Source organism: Acomys minous (assembly GCF_964271855.1).
Source record: "Acomys minous genome assembly, chromosome: 6".
In the NCBI taxonomy this organism is placed as follows: domain Eukaryota; kingdom Metazoa; phylum Chordata; class Mammalia; order Rodentia; family Muridae; genus Acomys; species Acomys minous.
Window position 1 is genome coordinate 43,052,131 of NC_140487.1, and position 26,721 is coordinate 43,078,851.

The window sequence follows — 26,721 nt, forward strand, 5'->3', positions numbered from 1 at the left end:
CTTCCTGTAAGGCTCTGTGCATGAGGCCTTCCTGACATGTGTCCCAGTCTTAAAGGCAAAGGCTATCTTCCTCATCTACATAGTCTAGTGCTTCCTGAAAGCCACAAGTACTAAGTGAACAGCTACAGAAATGAAATCAAACAAAGTTATCAGAGCTCAGTAACCACCCTAGGGCTCATGGTATACTATAACTCAATTTTCACGAAAATCTTTGCAACAGTAAGAACAGACAAATAAATAGCATGGCTTCAGGACATAGGTCAAGATAGCAATAAAGTGGATACTGTATAGTCACCTCATAAGCTACTATGTGAACACTGAAGGAAGATAAAAAATAAAAATAAAAATAAAAACAACAATGCCCCTAAACATTTTTAGTCTTTCTATGATGAAGACAGATAGAATTAGAGATAGACCCAAGGACAGTTCTGGCTTCTGGCCAAGACATAACTGGTAGTCAGTGAAGCAGAGCATGAAGGAGAATTGCTCCTTTCTGAGGTCCTAATCCTACAATGTCTGACAAGTTTCTATCTCCTGTTCTCATCATTAGAAAATACAGCTGACCCAAGTAAAGTGAGCATAACCAGAAAGCCAAGGCCACCTAACAAGTCTGGGTCTCTACTCTACCCTTAGGGCCTACCCTTGCCATGTGTACCCCACTACCAGAGTGGTTAGCAAAAGAGAACAGATACAGAGATGCCCTGCAGAATCAACTTTGGGAATTCTGAAGGGCGGTATCATGTCCCGCACAGCCCTGTCTTAGCCAGTTAGTCCTTTTCTCCTTGAGGGAGTGAGAAGTCCTCTGTGATTTTCTTCATCTAGGACTAACTAACAGGGACAGTCTTCATGCTGAATTCCCAGAAGTGCTAGCACTGCATGTGGAAGTGGCATGCTGGACCATCTCTCATCATCCCTTTCAACATTTGGGTGTTGAAGAGCAATGTAACTCGCACTCACCTTAGTGACTCCAAGGAACCATACCTTACAAAAGCCTACTGAGTGGTGTCAAGCCTTTCATTTTAACCCTGGGTTTATGGCATACTTTGGCACATGCTAGTTGAACCCCAAGGTCTCATATTTGAAAACTGGGACTATTGAAAAGACCACTTCCCTTGGGTGACCATGCTGTTTCTCCTTCTTTAGCATTCCCTGGGGCTCTTTCCAGGGCCAAAACATTCCAAGCAAATATCTCTAAACACCCAGCATTCTTTCTTTCTCCTTTTTTGCAGTTAGTCACAGGAAAAAGGCGCCCTGCTCCATGAAGGCTTTACAGGGCTACCCACCCCACAGGCCAGGATAAGACACAATAGCTGAACACATCCTCCCCATTGGCACTGCTGACAGTCTAGCTCCCAAGATGAAGCTGGTACATGGAGGTGTCTGCAGTCACTCATTACGCTGGGACTCAGTCACCGCAAGTGACAAGACCCTTGACAAGTACATGTTCCTGAGTAGTGGTATTTGTTCTTATTCTAATTTGATTGTGAAAACGAAATAGGTTTCTCTTTCAAGACAGGCATGTGAGAGAAAAGGGATGAGCTTTAGTCAAAATAAATGGGAGAATATATATAATTCAATGCAACTCACTGCATAGATCCTTTGAGATTTACCCTCTGTCCATTAGGGATCCAGGCAGGCTCTGCTCTCCCTTTGTTAATGCCAGTAACAACGTATAACAAAGCACTTTCTTTTCCCTCACCATTAGAAAATTCAATGAACATGTGCTTACTAACAGCTTAATCTATTTAGTGCAAATATACCTTTATCTCCTTTTGCAAAAAAGAAAAGTAACATACAATGTGAACCACACAGAAACTTCCAAAGCTGTAAGTTCTCTTGCTCGGTCCCCAAGCAGCTGTGTGTCTAGTTCACACAAGTACACAGGGTCAGCACTCACTGTTAAACTCCCTCTGCTCCTGAAATGTCAGGAACAGAAGCGGGCATGTTTAATAGCTAGTTTCATTTTTTACTACTCTGCAATGCTCAGGCAATAGCATAATAATAGAAGTTTACCTTGCGCTAAAGAATCTCTTTCCAGTAGAATCAGCTGAAAGGAAATCAACTAAAAAATGCTGAGAAAAATGAGCAATGCATTTAATTAAAGATGAGATATACCTTCTGTGAGGGGGTGTGCCAAGATGGATGGATGGATGGATAGGTAGGTAGGTAGATAGGTAGATAGATGGATGGATAGATAGTAGGTAGATAGGTAGGTATGTAGGCAGGCAGATAGGTAGATGGATGGGAGGATGGATGGATGGATGGATAGATGGATGGATGGATGGATAGATGGATGGATGGATGGATGGAGCACTGCTAGGGATGGAACCTAGCACATTATGCACAGCAAGTGCTCTACCACTGACCTATACTCCCCAGGCTGGTCAGTAGATGTGATATATTTCATAAGCCAACAATGGTTTGTAACCTCAAAGCCTGAGACTTTTGGTCAGTCATTCGTTGATTACTGCAAGAAAAAATTTTAACAATAGATGACAAGAGAAGACCATCATAATTGTAACTCTCTGCTTGCTTATTTTTTTTAAAGATAAGGTAATATTTTAAATTAAATTTACCTATAAAATTTCCATAAAATAAAAATACATGATCTCATAAAGTCAAATCAGTCTTTAATTGTAATAATAAAAATTACATTTCAGTAATGGTGTCTCTGAGTTAATAGCGCCATAAAATAGAAGCTGTACAGCTAGTCTCTGCTACTTGGATGGCTATGTCTACAGTTAGAAGGCAGGGCTCTGAGATACATCTAGACCTTGCTTGGGGCAGCCTACTGGGAAGGGCTTTCCAGGGCTGTACAGGTGAACCATGTACCACAAAAAAAAAAAAAAGACAACATTAAACTAGGAAATTCTCACACTGCAGTTAAGGTGGAGGAATAATAACTACTATGACTCAAGAGGTGACAGTAATATTTCCTAGTATCATGCATGCCGTTACTGCTGATGTTTGAACCTAAGAATTTATAAACATGATGCCAGTTACTTTTTCATTACTAGATCTTAAAGCCACCTATGAAGAGATTCAACTTTGTAGGTACTTTCATTATTTCTGAAAGAGGCTTCTGTTCATGTAAATCTTTAAAATCACTAATGAAAGAAATGTCTTCAATATGCCACCAACACAGAGCCATAGCATCTGCATGTCCCTGCCTTATTCCCATCTATTAGCTTTCTCCCTGGCAAGGCTGTACTCTCCCTCAACTATTTATCCTTCTCATGTGACTTCCTGAAGTACAAAATCCAGGCCACACATGTGGGTGAAAATATCAACACCTTAGGAAGAGCTAGGTTCTCTCTCATCTCAGTGTCCAAAAGCCTTCTCTCTCCATCTCTCTGCTCCTCTACATTCCTCACACTGAAGCCCCATCACCTCTATGGTCTCCACAATTAAGGATCATGTGGGCTAGATCATCCTGCCTGTCTAAGCCTTTCTGGTACCTATGAAGGCAGCTAGGCAGATGAGGAATCCTTCTGTTTTAAGCCCTGGGTTGCCTGCCTAAACACCTCTTGAATAAGCTGTATTCCTGCATCAACTCAAACCCAGAATAGGATCTCAAGATGGAGAGTGTGTGACTTCCAAGACCTCTCTCTCCCTTCTGTCCGTCCTCCTTCCCTTTCATTGACTTCAGAAGATCATATAGCTTCTTCATTGCTCCATGGACTTGGTCCCCTGAAGTGTGGTTTGTCATCCTCTCCTTTCCTGCACAGCCGTCCTTCATTCCAAGTCTTTGATGGTTCTAAAAGGCTACCACCTTCCCTAATTGCCCAGGTATTTGCCTATTTGAGCATTTTGTCTTTTGAGGACATAATTCAATTCATTTTTGGCAACTACTTTAACCCAACTGCTTCTTGACTAGCCTGTAAATTGCTCTAAATATGAGCTTCACCCTGTTCTCACTATGCTTAGCACACTGCTGGCAATCAGACAGTGAGTAGACGAACACAGCCAGGCACATTCCTGGCAATCAGACAGTGAGTAGATGAACACAGCCAGGCACACTCCTGGCAATCAGACAGTGAATGAGTGAACATAGCCAGGCACATTCCTGGCAATCAGACAGTGAATGAATGAACATACCAAGCACATTCCTGGCAAACAGGTAGTGAATGAATGAACATATTCAGGTACACTGCTGGCAATCAGACACAGGAGCAAATGAATGAACACACTCTAGCACTCTGCTGGATACCAGACAGATGGTGAATGAATGAACTCACTTAGGCACATGGCTGGCAGTCAGACAGACAGTGATCGCATTTGGGAGGGCTTTTCCACCAACTATGCCAAGTAGATTACATTTTTCTTTAAACTATACTGATCTACAGGAAGTAAAATATACAACAATTAGTAAAGGATAAATGGAACATAAAAATTTTCTTTGTTCTAACAATTAACTGTCTAAAGGAGGCATTAATCAAACAGTTCCATGTACAATAACACCAAAAATTAAACACATATCTGGATGTAATAATGTATGCCTGTAATACCAGCATTTGGGAGGCAGAGGCAAAAAGTAAGACTCCATAAACAAATAAGAATAAGTAACTAAATCCTCAGGAATACATTTAACCAAGGAGGAAAAGACTTATACACTGAAGATAGAAAAGCACTGTAGCAAGAGAACACAAATAAAGGCTGGTGAGATGGCTCTGTGGCTAAAGCACTTGCTGCCAAGGCTGATGACTCCTGCAAGTTATTCTCTGACTTCCCTCATATGCCATGGCTCTCGTGTGTATACACACACACACACACACAGAGAGAGAGAGAGAGAGAGAGAGAGAGAGAGAGAGAGAGAGAGAGAGAGAGATATTAAATGTATTGTATGAGAAAAGAATTTATTTTCAAATAAAAAGAAAGACTTCCACTGAGACACTGGAGACTTAGAGGTGGCAGCTATACAAGTCCAACAATAATCTCTCAGTCTATGGCCCTGGTATAATTTCACAAAAACTGGAATATGGTATTTCTCTCTACTTCTACATTGTACAAAACAATTCTAGATGGTGGGTGGTGATACAACTCAGAGGCCCATTCTCTAGCCAATGTTTTTGGTCTCCTAGATTGTACTAAAGCCAGGCATTATTACCAAGGAATGCTTGCCATTTCTCTTGTCCTCTCTGACTTACATTGCCCCCCCTTCATTATTAGACATGCAAAGGGTGGCTCTTTGGGGAACTAGATATGTTTCCTATGTTAGCCCTTTCTATTCAGACAAAGTATCTCATGAGACAAAGCACACAGACAGTGATGTTGCTATTTTCTTCTAGGACTTTTCATTGTATAAATATTCCCTCTATAAACTAGGCATGGTAACACATACCTATAATCTCAGAATTTAGCAAGAGCATTAGGAGTTACAGGCCAGCTCAGGTTACATATAGATAAATAATAATAATAATAATAATGATGATGATGATGATGATGATGATGTTTGCTCCAGGTACCAAGTTACAAAGCCTAAATCTCAGAAATTATCACAAAGATTACTGTGATATGTCTCAAAGTACCTAAAACCTCATAAGCCAATGTAAAAGCTACTACTATGGCATAACCAAAAATCTTAAAATAGTTCTTAAGGTATTTAGTTCTTACCAAATCAAAGTCTGTGCACAAAAGTCTGCAAAAACTGCAGATCTGATGCAGCCCATGCTAAATGCAGTCAAGCTAAATATCAGACTTGAGATATTGCAAGCTACAAATCAATATGCACAATCAAATGACTAGAGTGAACACTATTCCAAAATAACAAGAAGGGTTGGCACCTCTCACATGGAGGTTTATCCAGAGGAAGCTACGCATAGGCATATCAATAGTTGCTTACACAAAGGCAAAAGTCCAGCCTACCACGTTGTCACCCACAAGGAATATAGGCACAGGTCATCACCATTTATCACCCTCTTGCCTAGGCACCCCCCCCAAACAGATGATTCTTTGTGGCTATCAATTATGTTACCAGTCAGTTTTGTGGGATCCTTTTGCTCTGCCTAGCTGAAGCTCTTCAAGTGCTGGTCTTTGGTAACCCTGTATCTCTCAGCATCTAACAGCAGCTCTATTACAGTTCTCAAGCAAACTCCATTAAAGGGGCCCTTGCCTCTGCAAGTATTTAGCTCATCAGCAGTCTAGGAAGTCAGGGTTTTCTGAGTGCTAGATAATAGTGAGCAGTGTAGCTTCAGGGCCTGGGACCTGAGATCTTGGGCCTAAAGACTTCACAGCTCTCTGAAACCCTTCTTTACCCTTAGTTCTTAACCTTTCTCTGCTTCCTCAGTTCCTCTTGTCCTCTTGCTGCTCCCTCAGTGTCCAGCTACCTGCTGTTGCCTTGGCTGCTTTCATAGATGAAGCCCTTTGGGAGGCAGCCACCGATGCTCTGTTGCTGCTGCTGCTTTTATCGCATAGGCCTCCAGCACTGTGTTTTACCCCTTCTTGCAGAGGTCAGTGCAGCAGTCACTGTCTGCCAATCACTCAGCTCTAAGTCTTCAGCTTCCCAACAGCTGGCTGCCTCCTGCTTTTGCAGCTCATCCTGCCAAGGGGCTGGATGTCATTGCTGCTGCGTCTGTGCTGCCTCAGCCATGGACACTGCTCTGCTATCTCTGATACTTCTTCCCTCCTATTACCAGCTCAGTCTGCTCTACTAAAGTAGACAAGACTACAAGACAAGCCAGTAATTGAGCCTATTGAGCAACACTGGGGAGGCAGAACAGGAGTGGATCTTCCAGCAGTATCACAAGATATGCTGACCTGCCTGCTTAAGTAACCGGAGATGGTGTGTTTGCAAATAAAGGTCTGTGTTTGTACCAATCATGGCAAAGTCTCTTTTGCATGGGGCACAGCAGCCCCTCTGCCAAACCACCAAAGGAAGTACTCCCTTTGGGAGTTGCATGACCCTTTCATGGGGGTCGCCTAAGACCATGGGAAAACATAGAGATTTACATTACAATTCATAATAGTATAAAAATTAGGCATGAATTAACAACAAAAATAATGTTATGGTTGGGGGTGTCACAATGTGAGGAACTGTATTAAAGGGTCACAGCAGCATTAGGAAGATTTGAGAACCACCGGTCTAGGTTAAAGCCCTTGTAGTCGGATCCACCATGGCTGCAAAAGCAAATAAATGTCCAGGACAAACTGAAGCCATCCCTGATAGTCCATCGCCTTCAGGAGCCAACACAACCAGCTACCATCACAGTTCAGTTTCCTCAAGACATGTTCAAAATGACCATAAGAGTCACATAGTTTCTGACTGACAGTCCTTTTGTTCGAGAGTCTGGGCATGTAGCTAGAAAGGATCCAATAGCGTCCTATAGGTGTGTCTAACCTCACCCCTATCGTTGCTTTTGCACTGGAATAGAAACAACAGGAGACATGCTTACTTCAAGTACTTAAAGAACTTCTCAGTAGGGCTCTGACACTGGGTAAAAGCACTTTCTGCCAGGCCTGAGCACCTGAAGTCTATCTCCAGACTCGATGTGGGAGAAGGAGCAAATGGACACCTGCTGCTTGTCCTCTGCCTCCACATGTACACAGTGATACGCACAAAGCAAAAAAATAGATGTCAAAGAAAATTTGAAAAAAATATCATTAATACAAATACTGAATCAACATATCTTAACAGTGTTTAAATATTATCTAATACCTTCCCAGTGCCCGGAGAGAGATGGGTCCCTCTCATTGTTCATTCCCAAATCAGCCTATGAATTTAATTCAGCAAAAATCCCACCCCTCAAAGACTTTTGTGTAATTCAAGCTGATCCCAAACTGATCATGGAAAGACAAAGGAGCTAGAACTATGGAATAACTGTAGAAACTAGGATGTGTTGGAGGACACCCACAGCACAGGGTGGATAATTGCTCTCTTGCTGCAGCAAGCAAGAGAGCAGCAACAATCAGAGTGAAAGGAACTCCTGTCAGTGGAGCAGAGCAGATCCAAAACCAGCTCCTCACAGGCATGGCCACTTGATCAAAGACACAGAACAATCCAAGGGAAAGGCTGGTCTCAACCAGCTGCTAGAACAACTGGATGTTCACAGAAATTAACTTCAATCAAAACTAAAACCTGATGGAAAAATTACCTCAAATGTATCGTAACTATAAATGTAAAATGTTACTCTGCAAAACTCTTAGAAGTCATAGGACAAATCCTAACACCAAAAACAATCCATGAAAACAGAAATTGATTAAGTGGACTTCATCAAACTTATGTTTATCCAACAAAAGACACTGGTAAGAAAACAAAAATATATACCATAGACTGGAAAAAAATCACAGGTTCTCTTTTCTGCAAATTAATTTTGTATTTTCCAGAAAATACAATGAACTACAATAATGTCATTTTTTTTAAGTGGGCATAAGGTCTGAACAAATATATCATCAAAGACAGTGTGTGGCTGACAAACAAAAAGCCTCAGTATCACTCTGCACTTGGAAATTCAAACCAGGATGATCATGCTCATAATTAGGAAGTGGGAAGAGGGAGGGAAAACTAACAGTACCACATGCTGGTGATGGTGTGAGCCCCCTAGAACTCATGTACTGAGCTCCAGGAAAGAAGTTGAACAAACTGACCATAGAACCCAACAACTCATGTTTATCCAACATAAATACGAACACATGCTCATAGAGAAATTATTATAGGGATGTTCATAGTAAATTGTTTGTAGTCTCCAAAAACTGGAAAGCACCCAGATGTCCATCAACCAGCAAAGGAGAAAACCGAGAGGTGCCGTCACTGGTGGAATAAATCTTAGCAACAAAAGCTGTGCATGCGTGTAGCTGCATGCAAGGATTTCTAGTGCATTCTGCCAAGGGAGAAAAGCCAGATTTCAAAAGTTACATATTGTAAATCTTTCTGAATGTAACACTGTGGAATAGGCAAAGCTATAGGCACTGCAGACAGGTGAGTAGCTGCCAGCTGCCAACTGCCACTGAGGGGAGGAACCACAAGTAACCCTAAGAGAGCATCTCTGCGGCCGTGGTTATGTCGTAAAATTTGAGTGTGGTAGTGGTCATGTGACTGCACTTGTCATAGAACTGGGGCATGGAAAGGGAGTATTATTTTTACCTCAATATATTTGACTTTAAGAACACAAGCCCATCTCACTGTAGAGCATGAAGCTAAGGACTGGTAGGGGGTACTTAGGCAGACTGTCTTGCAGGTATGTTGTACATGCAGTAATGTTGTAAGGTTGCGGTACACAAGCTCAAGCTCCTGTACCTCTACACAGCAGCAGCATCTGAAGCTTACCACATACATGCAAAGGTTCCCATCCGTCTCTTTAACATTTTCTTGATTTCAGCAATATTTGTTTAGAACTAGAAAAAAAGACAGAAATAGAAGCCCAGTGCTGATAAACAATTGATCTTGCAGAATAATCAACTCTACTCAATAAAAGAATCTGAGACTCAGTGTTCAGCTTGAGATTAAATACCTTTGTTTTTCATCCAGTTTTTATACTGTTTAAACAAGGGGGTTTTTGTTTTGTTTTATTTTTTGGGGTTTTGTTTTGTTTTGTCTTGTCTTATTTTGTTTTTTAAGCCTTGACTTTTTAAAGGTCACATTGTGCAACATTTTTCTAAATCTTTGTCTGGTCTCACAACAAGGTAAGTTTCCTTAATGCTGCTACAAACCAGGTAAAAGGCATGCCGAGGTGGAAGTTAAATAAAAAGCTACCTCAAATAGCATTTTTAAAAGGCAAACATCAACCTTGTAAGTATTAAAAGCACGTTCTAAAATCCACTCTGATGACAGTTTAAGAAAGCCGCTTTTATGTGCTGGGAGCCTGGCTCTGCAAGGTCTTTTAAATGCCAGTGTTTACCTAAAAATGCAGGCAAGGACCAGAATCTGGCCTTGAAGAGGCGCCTTTTGACTGCACACAGTGAACCCAATCTTTAACCAATAAATTGTTCTACACCTTTGTCTCTGCCGAGAGAGGCAGAGGTCTGCTCTCACAAGAAAGCACAAGCCTCTTTAAAGTCAGGTAGCTCTTTACTCTGCACCTCTGTACTTGTTGGTTTAGAGTCTCTGAGTGACAATGCACATCACTGGTGTTATGGGGGGTTTTGTGCTGTCATCTGTGCTACTTATTGTACTTTGACTTAGATCAAAGTCAAAAGCTTCTAGAAAGACATTCAGACCACAATGTGACAAATAGCATGCCATGTTTGACACAGCAAACAATAAATTACTTTCATCAACCTGATTAAGAATCCTGTGTTTTCAATGCTAATTCTGATGTCTGAAATGATAGAACTTTCTACATTTTCAAACAAGGAGTTTCAAATATGAAGAAAAAGACATAAATAGAGCCCACATACCACAAGTTCTGAAATCCCTACTGTTCAAAGGACTGCGGTTTCACCCTGCTATTGTTCAAAGCTCATTGTAAGGTTTAAGTTGAATAGTACACATTCAAATCAAACATGCTAATGCACCATTTTCTTGGTTGGAAACAATTTGTGGTGTTATCTATCCCAGACCAGACTGAATCACCAGCCTTGGCAATGTTCAATAATGCTGTTACAACCAGTGGCTTTCCCTGTGGGCTTCAGCTACAGGTGCTCTCTACAAAGAACAGTTTCAGACAGAGCAGGAATGGGCTGTCACACTCTATCAAGAATGCCACCACCAGTGCACAGCCTCCTCTTGCTCAGAGCCTCCATCCCAAGGTGCAAGCTGAGTGTGTTACTCACTCCCTACAAAATCTTGCAAGGGAGGAATTAGTCTGCCATTTTCTAAGTGAAGAAATTGGGACACAGACTTAACTTCTCTAAAACAGATTTGAACACCTCTTCCTCTTTCTGTCTGTCTCCGTCTCTCCCTCCCTCCCTCTTTCTTCTTTGTGGTACTAAAGATGGAAATGGGGCCTTGCACACGCTAGATAAACACTTTACCACCATGCTATAGCACTACCTTATTCAAACACATGCATTAGCATATGCATTTATAACCATACACAGAATAATGACAAACTGGGGTACCAGAGTCATTTGGCCCATCGTGTGTGTGTGTGTGTGTGTGTGTGTGTGTGTGTGTGTGTGTGTGCACGCGCGCATGCATCCACCAAATAGAAACCACAGAAGTTCTGACCTGTACAAAAGCGAAGCATGGTAACCTGGGTTTGCATACTCAAGAGTTATTGTCTAAAATGATAAACACATTTATTTGTTTGTTGGTTGGTTGGTTTTCAAAACAAGGTGTCTCTGTGTGGCCCTGGCTGTCCTAGAACTTGCTCTGTAGACCAGACTGGCCTTGAACTCAAGGGATCCACCTGCCCCTGTCTCCTGAGTGCTGGGATTAATAGCATGTGTAATACCACCTGGCTAGTAAACAGATTTAAAAGGTTCTTCTTGAACTTCCTTTCTATTGGGAATCTAAAATTCTTCTCCAATTTTTAAAAAATTTTAGCATTAGTGTGTGTGATGTATGTGACATGCAGTAGAGATCAGAGGATGACCTTCAGGAGTATCTGGTTCTCCCCTCCCCCCCTCACACGGGTTCTAGGGAACTGAACTGAACTTAGGTGGGCAGCCTTGCACAGAAAGCATTTCACCCACTGGCCCACCTTGCTAGTTCTAAATATTTTTTATATCTGAGGAAACTAAGGAAGAATCTGGCTCAATATGGCAGAACACACTGCCTCCTTCCAACTTCATATACTCAATTCTTAAGCCTCACTCTGAAGCCCCTACATCCAACAGGATGTGCACTTACAGTCCACACACCTGCAGCCCACACGTTGACATGCACATGGTTGAGGCCTACAAGCCTTGAGGTCTGCATACCTGGGGTATATACAGTTGGGGCCCACATACTCCAAGGTCTACACAAGTAGACTTCACGTATCTGGAAGTTATACATCCTAGGTCCTCACACCAGGAGTCCACACACCCTGAGGTCCACATCCCAGGCCTGTAATACACCATCATGGTGTCCACATCTCTGTGGTCTATAAACCTGGAGTCTACACATCTGGATTCTATACTCCTGGGGTCTATATGTCTGGAGTCATCATACCTGAGGCCCACATCCCAGGTACCCATAATCCTGAAGTCTATACACCTGGGCCCATACATCTGGAGTCCTCATACATTTCCCACTCTTAGGAATGGCCCCAACTGCTCTTTATAAGTCCATCCATGTCCTCTCAAGCCATGTCTGCCTGCATATGTTGTTATTCTTTCCAAATGCTTCCCCTCTCCATTACTTTGCCATGCCTTGATCTTTATTGACTTTTATGGCTACTATTCCTCCAAATCGTCTTATTCTAAAGTCTGGCCTCCACATACAGACAGAGGATCTCAAGTAAGAAAACATTTCAGGGCAATTACAAGAGGGCACTGCCACAACTGAGGCACTGGACCCAGATGCACTTAAATAACCCACAGCTGCTGTTCTTGAGGATCAACACAATTTCTTCATGACTCATTTTAAGGATAATAAAAAGATTTAATATGTGTGGAAATGTAACCTGTCAGCAAGATCAGTTACTTTTGCTAAGAAACTGTCCAGACAAAAGAAATGGATGCAAACAAATATTGTATGAATTAAAAAGCCATTCACAACTTCAAATTTTTCACAAAAAGTATTCACTTTGAAACTTTATTTATGGAAAAAGCCAGGTATGTAATATAGAATAGCTTATTTTTAGTACTTATCTGTGAATTCATAAATACTGAGTTCATGGACTGATGTCTTACTTGAAAGGTTAAGTAACGATATATTTCATGTTATGATGCTTGAACCGCCATTAAGCTGTCTTCTCTTTATGTGCTTATGTGCAACCACTTTCACTTACCTGAACAAAGTGAATAACCACGGCCACACTAGAAATAGGGTAGGAGCAAAACTGCAGATTCACTAGCAAGCATGTGGTGACTATTTAAACCTGGCTCTCCTGCCATATCTCTCCTGCCTATGCACATGCACAGAAGCAAGCACAAAAGCATTATGGACCGACTAGACTGCCTCACCATCCCCACACAGCCAGCTTAGGTGATCCAACGGCCCATGGGCGCCATCTGAATATTACTTATTTTTGGCTTCTTTTTCTTTCTTTTTTCTTTTCTTTTCTTTTTTTTTTTTTTTTAAGAAAATTACCTTTTATCCCAGCCGAGACCAATACAACCTCCTCCTCAGCCTGACTATAATCACCAACCTATAGAGTGAGTGACTCATCAGACAAGCAAGTCTTGTTTCTTAATGCCCTTGGTTAGCAGTACAAAAAGGTGGTGGCACAATCTTAGTGTAACAGTGGAAACTGATGCAGTACATGGAAGCACTGAGAGACGCATAAACAAACGGACAACAGTCCCTGCCCCTGTAGCTCCTCGCACACACTCCTGTAAGTAATCCCAATGTCATGCCCCACGACATATAGCAACTAGCTCAAGAAAATCAGCATAGCTTAGATCAGTGGGGCTAGAAGGCCAGGTCTGTGCAGCAATTTCCTCCATGATAAACCTTGGAGGGAAGCTTTTTAAGACACAGGATGTTTAACAAGAGGTCAAACATTCCAGCCTAAATGGAAGTTGGCTAAGCTAAGGAAGTAAACAACTCAAAAGCTTTAGCAAGCCCCTAAAATTGACCAAATGCAATAAGGACTACAGAGAAAAGACTTGCAGAATAGCCAAGTCACCATAAAGGAGGAGACCAGCCAAGTTACCTAGAGGACTCTCAGACAAGCTGAGAGGTCTAAAAGAGGCTCAGACTACCTAAGCTGCCTGAAACAGTCTCCAACCTGTTGATGCCTGCAGAAAGTACAGTGAGCTTCTAACAGCTGTCAGCCATGCTAGGGTGGACTCTTGGTGATGCAGACGTCTGAGTCCTTACTGCTCCTGTAATTCCTCGCACACACTCCTGTAAGTTATCACCGTGTTGGACTTTGGCCGTATACTTTCTTTGGTTTGCTGTCAGTTCCCTATCTGAGGTGAACAGATGTGCTCATGTCTCTCCAGAAATAGTGTCACACGCCATGATACAGTTAGCATGGTGCACTCCTGCGCATCCTGCCCTACTTCTCAGTTAGGCCCTAATACAGACAGCATGTCTATCTCTGAACGACAGCTCAGGTACCAAAGGTCACAGAATTCATTAAAAAGTCCCAAGGAAAACCCAAAGACACTGTGTGGGGTGGGTGTGAGGAGCTAAAATAAGACTAGAGGACACGGAAAACCTTGACCTCCTTTCTGCTCCAACAGTCAACAACCCCAACTTAAGAAGCCTCAGATCTCATACGAAAACCCTATGGCTTTAGGTCATATCACTCAATGCACATGCCCAGCTTTCAACAGGAAAGACGCTGCATGCAAGCAGGCAAGAAATGCACTTCCTGAAGCCAGAAGGCAGCAGCAAATGAAACCATGGAAGAGTCTGAAGTTAACCAAGAGGGGATTTAAACTGTGAGTAATGAGATAGTGGCTAATATAGTTAAGATGTTGTCTGCTCTCCAGTGGTTATGCTAGGCTTGCTCTTCATTACGGCAGTGATGACATAATGGGAGGTCCTCAGGCCACTGGAGCATCTTCTTGGGAAGAATAAAAGGTAAGGTTAGAATTATGGTCAAGGTAAAAGAACCCAAAATTTGTTCTTTTGTTATAAAAAGCCTGAGATACATTCTGACTCAGTAAGGCTTCTGGTCAAGCCTGACTCAGAAACTCCTACCATTGCATAGCATCCAGTGCAAGGCTCTCTCCAGAGTCAAGCTGGTTGCATCACACTGAACAGCTCTTTTTTTCTTTACTAAGTAACCTGCCTTGCTCTGGTGAAACACATAAGCCACATGCAAGGGGAGATGAGAAATATGAGTATAGCGAAGGGAAGAAGACAGAATCAAAAGGGAATACAAGTTCAAAACCCTAACAGAAATGAGAATCACCGTGGATGGCCCATCAGAAGAATGAACATGCCCACCACAATCTTTGGGTCAAAGATTTGTCAGCAGGACACTTCCTACTAAAGAGCTAATACATGAAAACCCACCACCTCACCTGCATCTAGGAAGATACAAAGCCATTATACAATCTCCGAACTAATAGGATTTTTTAAAAAAGGAAGCCAGGCATAGTAGCTCACATCTAAATTCCACTACACAGGAGGCTGAAGCAGAAAGATCATGAATTCAATGTAAGCCTAGGGTAATACGGAAAGCCTGTCTCAGTGTCAAGACAAAAGCAGAAAACACCAAGTGTTAGGACAGATATGGAAGCACCAAAGCCGCAGACTTTGTGTGTGAGGACAAAATGTAGAGCAACTGCTGTGAAAAGCAGTCTGGAAGTCACACATACTGACCAGTGATTTCACGTACAAAAAAGTGGTAAGAGTAGAAATGAAACATGAGTTTCATGGCAGTGCTCCTATTTGTGAACTTATGATCATATAATCAAATGTGATATAGCAGTGTATAGCAGTATTCAGTCATACAAAGGAACAATGCACTGGTACATGCTAAGACATTAAGGGACCTCAAAAATGCCACATAAAAGAAGCCAGACACTTAAGGTTATAGGCACAGAATACAAATTGGTAGCTGCTAGGGGTTGGGTTGGGGCAGACACTCTTTGCATGGGTGCGGGGTTTGTCTCCACTGTGCAGTACAGGAATGTTTCAGAGCTAGAGAAAGGTAGTTATACAACACTGTGGGCATATCAAATGCCACTAAGCTATTCACTCTATGATGGCCAGTGTTGTTCTATGGGATTTTACCTCAAAGAATTTCTTTTAAAAATTGATGCAAAATATTGGGCATGATGCTGCATTCCTTGCCATCAGGAAGGAGATAGGAGGACTGATGTCCATTCGAGGCCAGCAAGGCTACACAACAAGTTACAGGCCACCCTGGGATACATAGTAAGACCCTGTCTAAAAATAGTGGTTTTTTTTAACAAATGAGAAGTTCAGGAAGCTGCCACCAAAAGACCTGACTTTTGAGAACTGTCCAGAGAAGTCATGCAGAGAAAAAGAAGATAATTTAGGACAGAAACTCAGAGCCAGTCTGTTTTTCCATTCAATGAAAAAGAGTGATAACTGGGTGATTACAACTTAGGGTAAGAGAAATGAGTGGCAGATGTTATAACTCACATGATGTTCTAAGGCGTGGGTAAAAGGACTGGCAACCCTTTTGTAGGTATCTGCATTGGCCAGGACACAGCACCATGTTACCGGACTCAAAAGAAATTAAAAAATATTTTGAACTAAGGAAAATAAAACCACTAGTCTTCAAATTTTGTAGGATGCAGCAAAAGCAATATTTAAATCAAAACATAAGCCAGACATAGTGGCTCATATATATTGTCCCAGATACTCACGCCATTGAGGAAGGAGGATAAGTTAACGTACGTCTTAGGTCCTGAGGTCTGAATCACACTGAGCAACAAAAGAGACTCCTCCTAAGGGGAATACTACTATCACAAAGTAGTAATTACAAGGTGAAATTTTTAAGCAAAAGACTAAAGAAAAATATTTATGACTAACTGAAGAATGGCCACCCTAACAAAACATCAGGAATTAATCATTTGGATACGGTGGGGAATTTTTAAATGAGATTTGTAAAAAGAACTTTATGAAGTTGGAGAGGAATACCTCAGGACAGAACGATCAGTAGGCACTGTCCAAAGCAATTCACATACATTATCACATTTTAACCTCACCTCAGCCTGAAGGTCTTAAAAGAACCCCCATTTTCACTGAAGTTCTTCCTGCTCCAAGTAACAGAAAATCAGACCCACGATAGATGAAGCAGGCTAAGAAAAAAGACCAAGAGCCAGGCTAGCTGCAGGGCTCAAACTACATCACCCATCTTGGACTGGGTCCAAATCCCAATTCTTCCATTTCCTGTATAATCCTCCTTCTAAGGTTCACCTGGTGGCCCCACACCTTCAGGCTCTTAGCCCATGATGCTTATGGGACAGATGCAGCTGCAGTTTCGTGTCTTTTCTTGTTCCCACATTCAGCAGGAAGAATTAAAGGAATTTTCCAAATTCGCCCCTCCCCCCCAACCACTTGAGTTCCTGTGGCTGGCTCAGCTAAGCCAGGACCCCCACCCCCCACCCCATGATGTCACCATCATCATGGTACCAGGGTTTCCAACCAGTTTCAATTGGCCACACGTTCACTCACAGAGTAACTTCCAGGGCTACTGTTGGGGATAACTGATGATGAAGCAAGGCCCTCTTTGTTAACTAGAACCAATGTTTAGGAAAACAAAGCAACTTGCCAAAAACCAGACATCTTAAAAATAAGTGTAGGTTTAAAACTCAGGTCTAGTTAATGGTATCTAAAAGCTTCTCCCACTTAGGCTTCAATAAAGACTAGTGTTAAGACTGCAAAAAGGTAGAACTTATGGAAACATAAGCTAAGAGTGTACTAGTTCTTGAAAACACCTGAACTTTAACCACCACGTGAAAATTTCGTAACAAAACTTACTCAGAGTTGGCCTGCTTTTAATCTGCTTCTACAGGATTCAAATAGAGCAAACTCAGAAAGCTCGTTGCCGGGGGGTGGGGTGGGGGGAGTTGTAACTTTTGAGTTTAAAATTATATTGTTCCAGAAATGTATCATGTATATTAGATTTACATCGACTTTTCGGACTCTGGTGACAGAAGACCATTTTCCAGCTCAGTAACTTCTGTAGACTTTATGTGTGCAGGGCTTTGCATTTTTGTGTTTTCTTTGTACTTCCAGGTGAACTGTATTCCAATTTACTTACAACGCTGTCATTTGAGGCAGGAGAAAATCAATACAGACTTCTACTTGGCACAAGAAGTGAGAGACTTTTAAAGGACCCCTGGGGTTCAAGACTGATTCAGTGGTCTGCGCCGGGGTGCAGATTTAGAGGGGTAAGAGGAGATGGCACCGAGTGCTGCGGGGCTAGGTACCCTGGGGAAAGTCAGCAGGCGCAAGATAGCTAGCTCTCTCCACCCTCACCTTAGCTTTCAGAGCAGCCATGACACCCTAGGGCTTGGAGGGAGCCACAGGGGTGGGGGGTGGGGGGGATGGCAGAGGGTTGAGACACGAACGTGAAAAGGGCAGCACCCGGCAACAGGCTGATAATTAGGGCGATTACCGGGAGCCAAGGCTGGACAATGCAGCCACCGTGAGAGGAACACTGGGAAGCCAGGTGGCGACGCCACATTGCTCGCGAAACAATCGAGAGACTGTCAACAAATCTCCCTACTGAGGGGGCGACAGAGAACCCACTACAAAAGCCGCACAGGTCAGCGCACCCCCCGGGACGCACCGCGCAGCTTGACCGGAGCGCAGCCGGCGACCGCGGGAAGGACGCGGAAGAAACAGCCTAGGAAGAGGTGGGAGGAGCCGCGCACGCCTCACCACACACGCCCGCGGCGCGCGGCCCACGACGACGTAACCTCCCCAGCGTCCGGAAGCTGACAACTCCGCGAGGGGCGGAGCCATGACGCAAAGCGTCCGTGCCTCAAGGCGCTCGCAGCTGGTGAGGCCCGGAGGGCGTCTGGTCCGCCGGAGGAGGAGGTGGTGGAAGTTGCGAGCATGCGCACTGAAGACCCGGCGGAGCGTGCGAGCATGCGCACTCGAAGCGCGGAGGCTGCTGGTTGCCTTGGAAACGAGGAGCGGCTCTGGGCAGGTGGTGGTGAAGGCCGGCTGCGTTTGTCCCGCAGCGCTGTCCAAGGCGTAGAGAATCTTTGGTGCAGAGGGAGGCAGTGAAGTCGCGTAGTGTTGGGGTGGGAGGTCCGGGTGTCTGTGGGCGCCCGCGGGTCCTGCCTGCGCTGACCATGGCGTGTGGTGTACCATGGGCCAGACGTCCAACGACATCACTGGGCTCTGTGGGATTAGTTTAAATTTATATGCCGTGTTTCCTATGCATTTTTAGTGATGTGTATATTGTCTTTTGATCACTTAGAGTACTGGCGACTAACTGCCTTGTCATCACGTGCTGATTTCCTACCTGGCACAACCTCCTAACCCTGTGCAAGCTGAGACTTAAAGGCAGTATTTTGTTGTGGCTGTTAGTGTCAGCTGAAGTTGTTTACCTCTCTTCTGTTGCCAGACTAACAGGTCACCTCTTATCCTTTTATGTTTTCTCATACTAGATCTGGCACGTTTCAGTATTTTGAATTATATAATTTGCTGATACTGGGACTTTGATGAGGTATTTTTTTTAATGCTCTCACCTTGATATTAGTCACAAGAGTACAATAAAAACTAGATAAAATTGTAGACTAATTAGCCACCTATGGTTTAACGATGGTATGAATCTTGTTGAAAATTAAGCAATTTTTGATATGATGCACACTTGATTTTTGCTGAGTTACAGGCGTTTTGAACTTAGGAAATAATGGCAGTGACTTTCGGTATTTTGCATGCTTTTCTCCAGCCGATGATAAGAAACATTGAGTACAAACGCTTTTCATAGATCTTCATGCCAGAACTGAAAAGGAGCAGGAAGGTGGGCACATTGAACACTGCCCCAGGCTTCTGAAGGAGCTGGAGAGCAGCTGGGTTCTTTTCTTAGTCTTAAATCAGTTGTCTCACACACGACTTCCTATGGGACTCACTTTCCTGTAATCTTTTTCATTGTTGCAGTGCTGGGGGTAGAACCCAGGGCCCCGGGCATGCGTACATGTGGCCCAGCTGCGCTGCCAGCACCTTCCTGCAAGATAGTACCACCCCCCAGGTTGTTTTTTTTTTAAACATGCTCTATTTCTCTCCACTGTAGAATATTATGGACACTTGCCTTCATAAAAAATAACTCTGTGGTCCCAAAACTTAAAAGGTCAATACCAAATAATTCCCCCAGCTTTTTTTTTAATTCCCCCAGCTTTTAAGGGAATTGGAGCAACAGTAACCATTTATGGGTATCTCCTGCAGAACAGTCCCTTGAAAGCCCTTGGCGGGGTGTTTCTTCTTTTGTGTAATAATCACTCAATGTCAGTATTTTTGTGTGTTTTATGGATGTAAAAGCTGAGCCAGAGATGTTTAAGCTTGCCCCCAAAAGTGGAAAGCCGTTCTCTCCCACCTGTGTGTTGATAGGTTAAAAGTGGCCAGCATGCCCCTTACATCCACTTCTGAATTGTTTCCTTTCTCTCTGGAGGGAAAAACTACACCATGCTGGTTTACAGGGCATCATTGCTTTCTCTTCAAGACTCGGGTTAAATGTTTTTAAGGGTTATGCATTTACTTAGTATCTGATTTTGGTCCAAGACTTTGCCCTAGGACTGTTTTTACTGCTAGACTGTTCTTTATATTTGCGTTCTTTCCAGCACTGTGCTAAGCTGTTTGAGGACAGGGATGGACTGGGTTGCAACTGTGTAGATCGGGAGGGATAGCTCGTGCCAGTCTGTAGCTGCCTTTCTTAATTAGCATCCTCTGCGCGGCCCTGGTAGACCTGCGTGTTTACATACACTCTCATTCTCTGTTCACAGAAGAAGAAGAATGGAAGTTATTGTAATGTGATGCTAGAGTTTGGGGAAGCCACACCACAGTGTTTCCTGATTGAGCATGTTAAAAACTAAGGTATTCCATCTTCCTCAAAACCCACACACATGGGTTCACCCATGGGATGTAGTCTAACTGGACCTTCAACAGCTATAAAAATAGTTTACAAACCTGTGTCCATGAGAAACTGGGAGTGGGTGGGAGGTGTGTGCTGTGGGTAACATACAGTAAGTCTCCAAGTACTGCCTGCAGGCCCCTCCTGGCTCAAGGACCTGGTTCTGCAGGAGATGCTTAAAAGTTTTCACCAAAGATCTTGTACTTAAGAACAAGATTCCTTTTAGCATTTGACTGGAGTCTGATTTAGTTACAGCAAAACAGCAGGAGCTTACTTAAGCACATACAGGTTTGAATTTATTGGTTTATGATTAAGGTTCCACTAATTAAATGAAAAGATTTCCCTGTGTTTCTAACATGGATGGATGTTGGGCCTGGGGTTTGCTCTGACTTAGCTGTCGCCCTGGCATTCCTATAGCGTCAGTGGAGCACCAAGCCTCAGTTTTCTTCTACATGATGTTACTTACTGTTCTGGTAAATAAGATCCCCCTGCACACTTTTTAGGATCATTCGTCCAAAAGAGGCAATTTAGCAGTCACTGCAGTCGCCTTGCAGGACCACATTTTACATGACCTCCAACTTGGACATCTCTCAGTAGCAGATCCTTGTAAGACAAAAGTGCAAAGGAATGAGAACAAATCAAAACCTCTCAAGAGAAATGCAATGGCCACAGTGGATACCGGGCTGAGAAAAACTACAGAGGGCCCCAAAGTGGAGGATCCAGAGAAAGAATACGTTCTAGACCCCACACCGCCTCCGTTAACTTTAGGTAAGCTAATCTGGTCTTTTGCCCTTTGGCTTAATGCTAATTAACCCAGTGTAGCCCTGTCAAGTTGGATGGTGCCCTGTTTACAAGGATGAAACAATGGTGTATTTGGCGTAAAAATACAACCTTGACATTTTCATTTTATCGGCAGGTCCTGGCAGCCAAGTGTGTTGTTACTAAGGCTCTAATGCCAGCTTTTTGTTTGCCAAGGTTTCTTTGGTTGTTTTGTTTTGCTTTCACTTCTGAGATGAAGGGTTATTGATGGAACTATCCCATAAACAAGATGGCTGTCAGCAATACTCTGATGAAGCTGCAGCAACAGGGGCAGGTGACTTGCTTTTGTGAGTGTGAATTCTTGGGTATGTACATTGTGCCTGGCTTTATCATGTGCCCTTTGGCACTCCACATAATCCCAGAGTCGCGTCTGTGTTTCTATACAGTAAGCCCTGCTGCCTTCCTTTGCATAATTTTGCTGGCTTTGGGAATCTCCTTATATAGCCCAAGCTGGCCTTCAACTCTCAGTCTCCCTGCCTCAATCTCCTGAGTGCGTGGGTTACAGGTATGTGTCTACATCTTTGTGTCTTTGAATGTACGTTCCATCTGGCATCTTTTAGGAGAGCCTGGTTACATTGAATTGAAGGCCAGCTTCCGGTGGTCTCCTTCCTCCTTAATAAGCTTCATCACCTCCAGGTGAGGCAGCAGTGATGCTTACACTCTTCAGCCCAAACCTTTCCTTGAATCTGTGTAGTGATCCTTCACTTGAACTGTCGTGGTGTTCTTCATTTCAAGGGACTCCTTTGCCAAAATTTTCTGAGGCTCCATGCTTTCTGGTGAAACACTTTGCCATCAGTTTGAATAGCATCCACAAATTAGATGCCCTCGTTCATCCATGATGGGATCCCTGTCATGCACTGGGGCCATACCTTTTTTTTCCCCCCTTTGAGAGAAAGTCTCACTTCTCCCACCATAGCCCTACATCACTGATTCAGAAGTATAATTGTTAAATTCTTATGGATCTGTTTTTCCATATTTATAGTTTGGCAGATAGATATGCTCTTACCTTGGCAACTGCAGTATAGTGTTGTTTTCTGTAAAATCAGAATCTTAACCCTTTCTCACTTTAAGGAAGGCCTTTATTTCCTCTCTTGGTCACATCTAAGTGACCAGCAACTCTGATGTGTTTGTCTAGATAACAAACTTAAGGCTGTAGTACAGCCACAGTGTATCTGATCACCAAGATGACTGCAGAGGGACAAAGGGCTTATACAGCCTAGATACACTATAGACAGGAATGAAGCACAGGACGGCGTAATATTTCATTAGCCTGCTTAGATTGACAAAAAACAAACAAACAAATAAAAACTTTAAAATTCTTTTTGAAATTTCCCATTGAATGTTTTCAGATGGGAGCTGACTGTGAACCATTGAAACCTCAAAACATACAACCACGGATAAAGGATCGTGACTGCAGTTGATAATCAGCTCAGCATTAATTCCTTGGTGTCCATCATTAGACCACCATGTTAAGACCATAGAATTCTTTATACCATTCTTATAATCTTTGAAAGTCTGAAATAATTTTATACTGGAAATCTAGAAATAAAAGATTTCTAACTTATTAAGCACAGAAAATGGGCTTGGTTGGGGTTGTTGTGTTATAGTGTAGGTGACAGAGCCAGGTGGCAGTAGGAGGGCCTGCACCACATAGAAAGGAAGCTCATTCGTTGGACAGTTATCTGGTTTGCACCCCTTTGTTCCTTTAGCTGCTGGGGTGAGGAACAGAAAATTTCCACATTGTAAGTGCAGAATAGCCAGCCAAGAGATACAGGCACCCGGAGAGGAAAGCCTGCTCCCTGGTGTTCTCCAAGAAAGCCTGTTCTCAGCTCTGAGGCTTTGGGGCAGGGGTGGGGGTAGCATTACAGATACAAGTTTCTGCAGTTCAGAGTTTGGCCTTTGACAGTAGGAGGCACTTCACCTACAGGAAGTCATAGGCTCATCATTAGTCCAAGAATAAATAAAGGCTGAGCTTATTGCCCAGTGTGGTAGGTACTAAACAAGACAGGAGAGGCCCTGATTCTGATGGCTCTGAGCTCAACTCAATTTTTTTTTTCTTCTCCTGATGGTTTTAGTGTTTGCATGTTTTGCCAGAACTAAATCTACTGAAGTGAGTTCAGCTCACCAGTATTATCAGGTGAATTTGGAATACATGTGTTCTTAACATAATTTTTTCCAGTTTGTGTATGTTTCCCCATGCAGAGGCATATGCATGTGGAGGCTAGAAGCTGGTACCAGGATCATCATCAGTCACCTCTACCTAATCTTTAGACATGGTCTCCTACTAAATTAGAATTCACCAGTTCACCTAGGCCAGCAAGTTCCAAGGTTCCTTGCCAGCACCAGGGTAGTAGGAACACGCTTCCACAGCAGTCTTCTACATAGATGCTGGTGATAGAGCCTGTGCTCGTGTGTGTAGCGCTTTACTGAATGAGCGATCTCTGTTTGTGACAGGTATTTTATGATTCTCTTTCTTCTTCTGTATTTTTTCATTGTGCCTTGTATTTTATCTAAACCAATATCATCAGAAATGTCTCTTGAGAAGAGTACATTTTGGATTCATACCTATTGGTTCTGGTTCCACTTTGCCTCCTGTTTTCTTGGAATTCCTACCGTTATCCCTGTTATTTCCCTTTTATTTCTTTCGCTTTGTTGTATTTCCCTTTCCTAGCATGTTAAGTAGAATGTATGTTTGCAAACTTTTTTTGCTGGCAGCTGCATGCAGATACACACATCCCTGTGAACTGCTGTTACGTCCCATGTTGAGTGCTCTCATAGCTATTCAGCTTTTAAGTACTGTGTTTTCTCCTTGGTGTTTTGGTTTTCTTTATATCCAAATTCTTGAGTTACATGAGTTGAGCATCTATTCCGTTAACTTTTTCTGGGAAGACATGGACTAAATTCTATTTACCTTAAAAGTATATCCATTACCTGTGAGGTCACCTTTATCTTCAAGCCTTTCAGAATACATTGATACTTCTACCATGATTTTTCTAGAACCCAGGTTCTTTCTGATGGCTGCTGCAATAGCTCCCATTCCTGTGGCACTTATTGTGTACCATTAAAGATCCTGTGCTAGGTCGAGGGGTTTGTTTTAGTTACCTTTAACAGTATTTAGCAGTTTGTAGATAGTGGTTTGCACTTGCAGTCCTAGCAGCCCTTAGCCAGAAATGTTGCAGGTGCTTTTTCAAAGTGAATCTTCCCGTGGGCTGTGAGCTCTTGATGGGCATGCATAAACCTCTTAGTTAAGGCATGTATCCTTGGGAAGCATGTGACTGATGAACACTTGGTAAGGGGCAGTGGTAGGGGAGCACGGCTAAGTGCAGAAGGCAGTGCTGCAGGCCGCCAGTTAAGTTAGGTGAGAAACAAGAAGGAACATGGCCAAAAAAAAAAAAAATGATGTTCTTCAACTTCTATAACAACTAAATGTCAACCCTGCTTGCTTGAAAATCACTTAGTATTTAGAATGATGACAAAGTCTGTATAGTAGAAACATAAATCATTACTGATGACTTCAGGTGTTGTCACTGCCCACATGCCATCATTGAAAAGCACCGTGCTGTGTGTTGTGAAAGCTAAGCTATAACACCCCTCCCCCAGAATATCTGCATGCAGATTGTCTCCTAGAAATGTGACTTTATGTGCTAACATACGTGAACTTACATTGTGTCTTCTTTCCTGTAGCCCAGAAGCTAGGCCTCTTGGCCCCTCCCCCATTGCCACTGTCATCAGATGAGTGGCAGAGAGTGAAACAGAGATCCCTCCTGCAAGGGGACTCCATGCAACCGTGCCCAATATGTAAGGAAGAATTTGAGCTCCATCCCCAGGTACATAACAGTCAAAGCTTAGACCAGCCAGGTGCGGTTCCCTAGAAACAACCAGTGAGCCACCCAGTTCCACCCTCTCTTGTGACTTTCAAATACTTAACATTTTCTCTACCACCCAGTGTGTGTGTGTGTGTGTGTGTGTGTGTGTGTGTGTGTGTGTGTCTATCTGTCTGTCTGTGTCTGAACACCATCACTTGACAGTGTCCACTTACTGGCATAACACTTCAAGTATGCCATTTGCATGAAAGAATAGTTGAATATCTTCAAAGAATTTATGGGATGACCCTGGTGTGAAGTAAAAATCACTGTTCACACATCTGTTGAAATAAGCTGGGTGGTTTGTAGAAAACCCTGGTTTATAGAAAACTTATGACCCGCACACACCCACTGCTGTGCCTGACTGAACAGTTAACTCCAGGAAGCCAAGGTCATTCATGCTCTCAGAATTTGGGAGAAACTGATGGTCACCCCTCAAAGGCTTTTGCACAGAGTGTAACCTTAGCTTCTGCCTGGTGGACACTGAATCGGCAGCTGAGAAGACTGAGAAGACCAGCATAGAGCCCGGTTTGGGTCCCACCAGAGCTTCGTGGGCTGTCCTGACTCCTCAGACTTGAAGATGCTTCATTATCAGCAAGGATGCTCACAGTCACTACACTTTTGTTCCTCCGTAGTGTGAATTAGGAAGATGCTTGAAGTACACTTTCATTCTTGTCTCCAGTAGGACCTAATCTTATATAGGAAGTGGAAACTGGAAAGATTTCAGTCAGCCCCTGAACCACAGAACTGTCACATGCAGGAGAGTTTGTAATTCCGTGCTGGCATGTAGCAGGATCATTAAAGCTGCAGGGAATCTTCCAGCCTCATTCGTTGTCCTGTACATGCTTAACCCAGTTGTGTGACGAATGAAAACTTAAGTATCTCGAGGTCTGTGTAAGCACCTCAGTAAACTTTGTTGCTCTGTTTGGTTAAGGACACTAGCACTGTCGTGCTGAGCTGCACTTAGTATTTGCACATTAGGTTTCTTCTAGTTAAAAACAGTTTTCCTGAGCTATAGAGATGGCTCAGTGGCTAAGAGTACATATTGGCTGTTCTTCCAGGAGATCAAGGGCTGATTCCCAACACACACATGGTGGCTCACAACTCAAGTTCCGGGAGAGCCTATGCCCTCCATGGGCACCAGGCATACGAATGGTGCACAGACATACATGCAGGCAAAATACCCAAACACAAAAATAAATAAATAGAAATAAAACCAATCTTCCCAACATTGAATAATTTCAAGATATTTTCAAGTAATCTCTTTTCTCTGCAGTAGAAGACACCATCTAAAGTGAGAACAGAACTCAGGTAATTCATAGCACGCCAACTCAGAAGTTACGGCAAAATGTAAAAGGAGTTTAGTCCACACTTGTGTAACTATCACCATAAACTGTTTCCTATATGGACATGTAAAAGTAAAATATTCTAGATAACAATTTAGATGTAATCTGAATAAATTAATTAAATAAAAAGTATAATCTAATACTATATATTAG

At 42.9% G+C, this 26,721-nt stretch overlaps 2 protein-coding genes across 16 annotated transcripts in view; one reads left to right on the plus strand and one right to left on the minus strand.

Moving 5' to 3' along the window:
* The window catches only part of LOC311599628 (uncharacterized protein), a gene marked incomplete at its 5' end in the record, with an annotated part of 111,987 nt that extends 93,185 nt beyond the window's left edge, over positions 1 to 18,802 (minus strand). The window contains one exon of the mRNA XM_084785655.1: positions 18,252 to 18,802. Within this exon, the coding sequence (XP_084641781.1) occupies positions 18,252 to 18,802 (551 nt within the window). The remainder of the gene's footprint in view (positions 1 to 18,251) is intronic.
* The window catches only part of RNF32 (ring finger protein 32), a 31,193-nt gene continuing 22,945 nt past the window's right edge, over positions 18,474 to 26,721 (plus strand). Inside the window, exons 1-7 of one of the 15 annotated variants that reach the window (XM_084786966.1) lie at positions 18,576 to 18,675; positions 18,891 to 19,045; positions 19,365 to 19,436; positions 19,574 to 19,664; positions 20,413 to 20,503; positions 21,044 to 21,308; positions 25,044 to 25,186. In XM_084786966.1, the coding sequence (XP_084643092.1) occupies positions 20,489 to 20,503; positions 21,044 to 21,308; positions 25,044 to 25,186 (423 nt within the window). In that variant the 5' untranslated portion in view covers positions 18,576 to 18,675; positions 18,891 to 19,045; positions 19,365 to 19,436; positions 19,574 to 19,664; positions 20,413 to 20,488. Of the gene's footprint in view, positions 18,691 to 18,890; positions 19,046 to 19,114; positions 19,140 to 19,364; positions 19,437 to 19,573; positions 19,665 to 19,744; positions 19,764 to 20,412; positions 20,504 to 21,043; positions 21,309 to 25,043; positions 25,187 to 26,721 lie in introns of those variants that run through there. The other 14 variants (XM_084786964.1, XM_084786963.1, XM_084786965.1 and 11 more) reach the window with 14 other exon arrangements.